The sequence below is a fragment of the Suricata suricatta genome, chromosome 11, assembly GCF_006229205.1.
Source record: "Suricata suricatta isolate VVHF042 chromosome 11, meerkat_22Aug2017_6uvM2_HiC, whole genome shotgun sequence".
NCBI lineage: Eukaryota > Metazoa > Chordata > Mammalia > Carnivora > Herpestidae > Suricata > Suricata suricatta.
The window spans coordinates 4,818,884-4,827,377 of NC_043710.1; the positions used below are offsets into that span (position 1 = coordinate 4,818,884).

The 8,494-nt window shown below is 52.3% G+C and overlaps 1 protein-coding gene across 1 annotated transcript in view; it reads right to left on the reverse strand.

Moving 5' to 3' along the window:
- Positions 1-833: 833 nt before the first annotated feature.
- Positions 834-8,494, reverse strand: part of KDM2A (lysine demethylase 2A) — a 108,139-nt gene continuing 100,478 nt past the window's right edge. The window contains exons 16-20 of the mRNA XM_029915306.1: positions 7,237-7,949; positions 5,529-5,692; positions 4,834-4,992; positions 4,038-4,253; positions 834-3,661 (exon numbers count right to left, since the gene is read on the reverse strand). Coding sequence (XP_029771166.1) covers positions 3,480-3,661; positions 4,038-4,253; positions 4,834-4,992; positions 5,529-5,692; positions 7,237-7,949 — 1,434 coding nt within the window. The 3' untranslated portion in view covers positions 834-3,479. The remainder of the gene's footprint in view (positions 3,662-4,037; positions 4,254-4,833; positions 4,993-5,528; positions 5,693-7,236; positions 7,950-8,494) is intronic.

The window sequence follows — 8,494 nt, forward strand, 5'->3', positions numbered from 1 at the left end:
GGGCCTGTCCGGTCCAGACCTTGCTCCACGACCTTGAGCAGGCACTGTCAAAGGGCCTGTTCTCAGCTTTAGTGGATGGAAGTTGGCCTTGAATCTCCAGGGATGGCAAGATTAGAAATCCCCAGGTTTTCTCAGAACGAGTGCCATGGGAAGGGAATGGATAATCACACGTCTTCACATCCCTCAGAAGGTTCACCTTGATGAAGTAAAATATCATGGTGTTTCTAGAAGTAATGCCTTTTGACATTAAAAAAAAAAAAAGGCAAGTAATACAGGTGCATAGCAGTTCTGCGACTTCTGCTCGGAGGAAGCAGGGAGCCCTTGGCCTTCAGCACCAGAGCCTGCATGACCTTCTCTTTCACACACGCACAGAGCAAGGCAGAAAAGGTTCTGTTTTTTAGTCTTTAAAGCCTTTTTATTAAAAAAAAAAAAACAAAAAAAAACCCAAACACCCCAAAAACCAAAAAACCAAAAAATCCAACCCCCAAAACCCAAATCAAAGTATTTCCCATTGCAGTCTATTGCTTTTTTTTGTCTTTAAAAAATTTTTATTACACAAATATCTCCCATTCCCATGTGTCAGAGGAAAGAGGCCCTTGCTCTTTCTAAAACCAATAGTGGAGAACGTTTAGGAAACAAAAGTCCAACGAGGCTCCCTCCTTCCCTGGCCCCAAATAACCCCGTGTGTCAAATGAGATGGCAGGGCTTGCCCCCTTAATGCTTACATTTAATTTAAATTTTTTAGCACAACATTGGAGATTGACTCTAAATCAGCAACAAAAAATATATATTTACAATATTTCTCCGAAAAACAAAAAAACACAACCAAACCCTTTAAACATAGTGACTTTAGGAGTTTTATTTATGGAGCAGTTATTTTTTTAATCACCAAGTGATTTTATATTATATATATATAAATTTTCTTCCTTTCCTTTGTGGTTTTTCGCCCCGGTGCTCGGAAAGACGGAGGCGGGGTGTCTGGCCCTGCGGTCTGAGGAGGGCAGGCTCTCCTGGCAGGACCACATCTCAGAGCAGATTGCGGGAAATGCGATGGGACTCCCGGGGTCCTCTGTCCCCAGACATTTCTTTCCTCCACACGGACCAACCCTCGCCTCTAAAAACCGTTGCCCCCCTTACAGTCCTAGCGATAGAGGAAACCCAGCAAGGGCATAGGTCCATTTGCTGCCACTCCTGGGCTCCCCTTCCTGCTGACCAATTTGCGTGCACGGTAAAAATGCTTGTTTTTCCAAACCAAAAACCAACAAAAATAAAAACCAGCCCCCCCCCCCCCAAACCCAAACCATCAGCTTGGAAATATCTGTGGATGAAATGTCCCAAAGTCAGAGGCACTCTCCCGGCACAATCCCTGCTCTGAAGGGGTCTCTCCACCTCCCCTTTTATAAAAAGACAACAAAACAAAACAATCTTCTCAGTACTTTCCACAGGAGCAACCAAAACAAGGCAGGAAGCTTCCAATTCTAGGTCATTAACAATAATATTAATAAGGTTTTTGCTCAATACCCAGGGTTCTTTACAGAGAAGTTCCCCTAACTGAGGCACTCTGGAATAAGTCACTGGCATTTCCTCAAAGTTTCAGCCCCAGGCTCCTGGGGCCTGGAGGCCAACGGGAGGGGCAGAGGGGCGCGGGTCATGACTGCTGCTTTTAAGGAGCAGCCAAGAGAATCAGCAGATTGGAAGAAACAGACACAATGCCGCCCCTTACCAGGACCCAGTTTTCTCTTAGGAGGCCAGTCAATGCCAGGGTCAAAGCTGGGCTAGGTGGCAAAGAGGGGGGCCCCTCTGCCTCTATTGCTTTGGAAGTGGCGAGTGTGCAGTTGGCGTCTCTCCTCAAGGTGGCTCACACTTCAGACCCCTGGTGCCTGGGCTCTGTCCCCTCCCCTGTAGGGTTTCCTCCCCTCCTAGGGCTTGGTGGGGGGAGGAGAGCCTAAGACCGGGCTGCCGGAAAGGGGCCAGGAAGGGAGGGGCTGGAGGACGAGAAGGCGGGGCAAGGTTGTGCTATCGCTGTCCTCACGGATGGGGAGCAGAGTGCAAATCCGCGTCTGTCCTTTACAGGCTCTTGCGCCACAGGCTGCTGCTACTGAGCACCTCCTCACACACTTAAATATTGACCCAAAAGAAATTCCGACCTTTCTTTCCTTTTTTTTTTTTAAAGTGCAAAAAGCTCTCTGCTGCCCTAGAGAGAGGATCTTTGGACAGGCCGTTCAATGCAAAGTAAAAGGGGGCAGCTGATGGGGCTCAACACAGGGCGGTGGAGTGGGAGACACCATGCTCCCCTCCCTCCCTCCCTCCACACACACGTGTAACACACTCGGCCACACACACAGAGAGGCACATGCACACCCCCTTCCACGGCTGCAGGCAGAGGGCAGGTGACTGGCTTCAAAGCAGGACCCCCCCCCCCACACAAGGTGCCAGATCAGTGAGCCACTGGGGCTAAACGCAGGCCTGGGCTCTGGGGGCCACACCTGCAGGAGGCCCAGAGCCTGCTGGGAGGCAGAGGCCGGAGGCCAGCTCTCTGCTCTCCCTGGCTGGGGGACATCGGCTGCTCCCTCTGAGGACACGCATCCTGGGAAAGTCCTGTCCAGGCAGGAAGGAGGAACATATGGAAAGGGCAGTGGGAGGCTAATGAGGGAGGGGAACAAGGAGATGGTGCCTGTCTCAGAATCTGCCTAGGAAGCAACAAAACGGGGGTGTCCCTGGGGTACACAGTTCTGGCTCCTCTGAAGAGCTTCAACCCCAATAAGTGCAACAAGGGCCTCATAGAGACGAGCGGGCAAGTCGGGGGTGGGGTAACCTCATTACGTGAACTACCACGAGCATTGGGCAGGATCAAGCTATAGGGAGGGGGAGAGCGTGGACACGGATGAGAGGTTGTAGACACCTCAACAGCACCAGTATGATGGGCACGGGTCTAGCCTTCCTGGGGCTGCTGGCCCCTCCTGCATACGCGGGGAGAGTGTGGTAGAGGAGAGACACGCACTGGACACCACAAGGAGAACCTGGCCATGAAGATAGGGCCACTTTCTTCCCTGGAAATTTGCTCAGAACCAGGCACGGCTGGGGACCACGGATGGGGAGAAGGGCCCCATGGCCCAGCACAGATGACGGTTGCACAGACACCCCAAACTGAGAGCCCGGCCTCCTGGCCAGTGAGGGAGCAGGCGGGCGGGCAGGCGAGCAAGTGAGCAGGCACCTTGACAGCACACAGCCTGTGCTTTTCCCTCGGATTCGGATCAATCTGCTGCTCCTTTCTCCTTGGGAGGGAGAGGAGCAGGCAGGTGAGCCTGGTGTCTGCTACCCTCTCTGCCCAGCCTGTAGGGGAAGGGCTCCAGGGACAGGAGAGCAGAGAGGGAGTGTGACGCTGGCCTCGGAGCCCGTGCAGGGTCGGGGACAGAGGCTCTCCTGGCTGGGGAGTCAGGGGAAGATCGGTTTCCTGTTCAGTCTGGGCTGCGTGTGTTTTAGCTGATCTTCTGTATCAGCTTCTCGTCAGACAGGCAGTAGAGACTGTTGATGGACAAGTCTGAGATGAAGTGCTCGCAGGCTTTTCGAGTGATCTGCTTACATCCTCGAAGGTCAATCAAGGTGACATTGGCGATGCGCCGTAGGTAGATCAGGGTCTGGTCTGTCAATTTATTGCAACCTGTGGGGACAGTGACAACGAGGACAATGCTGAGTACATACTGCTGCAGGAGCCTGCCTCTGCCACTCTGTTCCCCAGCTCTTTGCTTTAAAATGCTAAGCCAAAGCCCTCTGTGTCTCATAACTAACTACCTGGCTCAGAGACAAGAAGTGTCCCCTGGTGCCTCTCTCCCTGTGCTGCCAAGCTGACCTAGCGGTGGCTGGCGGTGGCCACGCCCCTAGGCACCTGACAACTACGTGGGGCCTCCAGCCCCCACCAGTTAAAAGAGAGAGAGAGAGACAAATCGGAGTCCTTGCTCAGGTGTGAGGAAATGAGTTCATACAGTTCAGTCCACAGCCCCGGGAGGCGCGGGGCGTGACACAGAACAGCAGCATACCTGCCATGTTGAGCTCTGTGAGGGAGTAGCGAGTGGAAGACCCGACAGCAGTGAGCAGGTTGGAGGACTGATCTGTCAGGTGGCTGCAGTGACTGAGGTCAAGTCGAGAAAGGAGGGGCATGTGGCGAATGATGAGGCGAAGCGTGGCGTCCGTGATGTCAAGGCCTGCCAGCCGGAAGTCAGTCATGTTCCGGAGCTTGCTGCGATTGTCCTGACCTGCACAGAAAAGAGCCTTGTCAAAAAACTCTGAACTCTAGTCCAGCTCCAAAGCTGCGGGTGGCGTCCGCTCCTTCCTCGCCAGGCCTTCTTGCAGCGGTTAAACCAACTGCCCACACCCAGCCCTGCCTGGAGGGAGTGAGCAGTGTGTGGGGGCCGTTTCTAGGAAACCAGACACATTTTCTTTCTTCCCAGCTGCTAGATTATGCCTCACTTATACTGCAAAGGGGTATGTGTGAAATGCTCCACCCCTTTCCACACTCCCACACTTTTTTAGACCATAATGCAAACAGCTTTTAATGTTCCACCTCAACCATGAAGCCTTCCTGGCCTTCCTCAGGATTATACTCTCTGGGCCCCAAACTCCAATCCCCCCCGAGAGGGATTCTCTCCTTTATCTGCAGGCAGGTAACTGGCTATAAATAGCTAACCTGTACTTATACACAGTCCATCACTCTGGCCTCAATTTGCACTCATCCACAGCATCATTTCTAACACTTTCTTAGCTTTTGAGGACCAAGTCTGTCAAAAGACAAAGCTACCCTAAGATGACCACAGAGAAGTCAGGCCCAGAGCATACCTGGTTTGTCAGCCGGTGGAGTCAGCAAGTCCCGAATTTGAGGGTCCTTGATTCCCACTGCCCACCGAAGATCAAGGGTCCTGAGAAGGGGGCAGCTGGAGGTGCTGAGGGCAGAGACTGCAGACCAGGAACAGCCTGCTAGGAGGAGGTCTTTCAGTCCTGCAATGGGAAGAAACAGACATGCAACCACACACCCTATCAGCACATCTAAAGCCTCAATGATGAGCTGATCTGACCACGGTAAAATGGATTCTCAGTCTAGAAGTCCAGTTCGAAGGTTCCTATGGTTTCCTATATGACATTATCTAGCTTTGGAGGTAAATTACACTAAACAGCTATCTGAACAATTACATAGTTCCTACAGGAGCGATGTAGTGCAAAGGACGTACTGTCTTTCTGAGACCTCAAAATGCTGACAAAGCATTCTAGGGGGCTGATCATGGCGACATCTTACTCAAATCTCTTCAGTGGCTGTGCTGAAGAGCCCCTCGGCACAGTGGCTTCTCTCTGTCCAGTGCAATGACTGGCTAGTCCAGCTAGTCTGGAGTGGTGCCTTGAGGACTGGCAGTTAAGGCGGCCCTGGGTGAATCTCTTGCTAAGCAGAAAGGCAACAATGGAACGGGCCTGTTGCCCTAATTGCCTGAAAGCAGTTTCAAGAAGCACTGCCTGCAACTCAGCTCTCCCTGCCCGCTCACCTGGCAGTCTATTGACGAGCCACGTCAGTTGTTTTTTGGAGATGTTGGTCCAACTGAGGTCCAGGCTCACTGGCTGCCTCTTGATGATGCCACTGAGAGCCTGGGGTACAATAGCCTTACATCTACTCAAGTCAATTTTTGTCCAAAGTCTCTTGTCGCAGCACCTGTGAGAGGACAGAGAACTAGCCGTCAATAACCCGATCCCCTTTATCAGAGGAGCTCCCATCGAAGGGTACTGCAGGCTTCTGGGCAAAGCAGAGCACCTGGAGGGTCACCCTCCTCAGGTTCTTTTTTTTTTCTGCCTCAGACAAAAAGGCCTGTCCTCTATGGCAGCCCTACAGTAAGTAGTGGACAAGCTGACTGGTTCACCAATTTACTCTGGAAGGGCCGAGAACACAGCATAGCTGTTAGGAACACACGGCAAAAAATAATATACTATAACCTCTCATTAAATGGTATGGCTCCCACCCAAGTGTATATAAGCAATTATTTAAAAAGTCGACTTCCCGAAGGCTTAGGCCCGCCTCCATCCTCTCCCTTGTCAGTCACGCCCAGCGGCCGGAGACGCAGGCGCTCCTTGGCACATCTACAGTCAGTCCTCCCTGAAGCTCTAGAAAGAGCCCATTACTGTACTGGGCCGAAAGAGGCTCTTTATGATCAGGCCTAGAAAGTCTTCCCGTCTTGCGTTTCTGCCTCTGTGCTATCTTTGTATTTTCTGGTCCACTCCAGACCAGAACTGAGAGCGAAAGGCCTGCGTTTCCACTGCAGTCTACAGGCCGCAAAGAGCACTGCAACGTGCAGGCTTCTGTTTAGTATTTCATAGCCCTGCCCCGCAGCCCGGCTCAGAGTCTGGTGGGCAGGGAAAGGGGAGACAGCACATAATGGGAGTCTTAGGTTGCTCGTCCTGGAAACTGAGGGATAGAGCCAGGCAGGCTCTCTAGCCCTACAAAGAGAGAATATTAGGAGAATTACTGAAAATATTGCCCCAGTGGCACATAAAACTTCTCTGGCAGAAACAAGCTGCTTATGATAAAGCCGTGTTATCAGAAGCCCCCGGAAAACGTGTTAAGAACAGTTTGCTTGGCCCCACCCCCAAAGCTTCTGCAGTGCTGACAGAAATCCCGAGAATCTGCCTAACATGGTCCCAGGTATGCCAGTGGTCTGAGCATCACCCTTTTGAGAAGAAATGGTAGGTCTTATTGGGGTAAGAACAAAAACCTGGAAAACTCTGGCAATGTCCAAATTTTTTGAAAACTATGTCCACCTCTTTCATTAGATGGAGAGGTAGTTGAAGCAGGGGCTTAAAAGCAGTCCTCTGGGTCAGGTCACCAATAACGTTGACGAGCACATCATCACAGGCTCTCAACAGACGTGTGAGGAGTGCAGCTTACTTGAGGGGAAAACTGTGGACTCAAGTTTTAGCACAAACTACAAATCCGGCCCCCGGATCAGTTTCATATGTTCAATACAGAGAGATGGGAAAGCTTGGAGCAGGGAGAGGAAGGAAAGGGCCACATTTCCCGGAGGACACCTCTAGGCACAACTGGCCACATCTGTAACAGGACCCACGGTCTAGGGAATAAACGGCGTTGGTTTAATCCTTTAGGACCCAGCAAGCCTCCAGACGCCAAGATGCATGCAGTTCTCTTATGGAAAACCTGCCACCTGCTCCCATACCCCTATTCCTGAGCCCTGTATCCCTGCTCACCATTTATACCACGTCTTGCACACTCGCATACATTCACAAAGTTCTCTGCGGCTGAGGTAGCGGAAGACAGACATCCAGACCTCCCGCTGCATCCAGCTTTCGTCTCCATCCTGAGCCCAACTGCCCCGGCCATTCAGCCTGGCTGCACCCCCCTCCTCTGCACTGTCATCTTCCTCCTCCTCCTCCTCCTCTTCCTCCTCCTCTCCCCCCAGCCCCTCCTCATCCCCACGCTGGGGGGTTCGGGCTGGGCAGTGCTGTACTAGCACACGGGGGGAATGGCGAAGGTTGGCAGAGGAGGCCGTGATGGCCTGCAGCTTGGGCACAATGGATGTCCCGTGGAGCTCTTTGGTGGGCCTCTGTAGCGTGACAGTGAGGTACGATCCCCGGATCTTGGCTTTCTCAACTTCAGACAGCTCCTTTTTGCCGCTGGGATTGTTCTCCTTTTCCCGTACCATGGTGCGCTCTGTGGCCTGTAGCCGCAGCAACTGCCGCCGTTTGAAGCGCTCATCGCGGCTGGCACTGTGGTGGTCGCTGGGGCCAGCCCCAGGGGAGGACCGAGTCACCATACCCCGAGGGGACACCGGGTCATGGATGAGCTGTAGCATGGAAGTGGGTGAGTGAGGCGGGGGCGTGAGGGGCTCGTCGCAGCTCCGCAGGGGCCGCAGGACTTTGGCTTGCACGGCTTCTTCATCACTCTCTTCCATTTTCCGCTTCTGCAAGACAGGTCCAGAAGAGCTGCATCAGTGCTCTCTCCAAAACCCCCTAAATTTACAGGGTGAGCCTCACCAGTGCTCTCAGGAGACCAGAGAGAAGACAGATCACTGCTCTTCTCTGGGGAGCGGGGTACCTGCATGCTACTGGGTGGTCACCTCCTCGGAGTCTAGTCCAATCTGCCTGGATCAGCAACTGAGCTCAAGTCTGTGCTGAGAATGCTGATTACAGAACAAAACCCTTAAAATAGGTCACCTGGGAAATCTACCTGTGACAAAAAGGTTTGTGTCCAAGTACAGAGGAGTGAGATCCAAATTTGGGCTGCATGATTCCATAGCCCACCTTATTCATCTCTTGCCCCAATTTCTGGATTATAATTCCCTAAAGATATCCTTTAAAGAGCCATAACTTTACCCCTATGCAATCTGACCATTTTTACTTAAAAAAATTTTTAGGGGCACCTGGGTGGCTCAGTCAGTTAAGTGCCCGGCTTCGGCTCAGGTCATGATCTCATAGTTTGTGGGTTTGAGCCCCACATCAGGCTCTG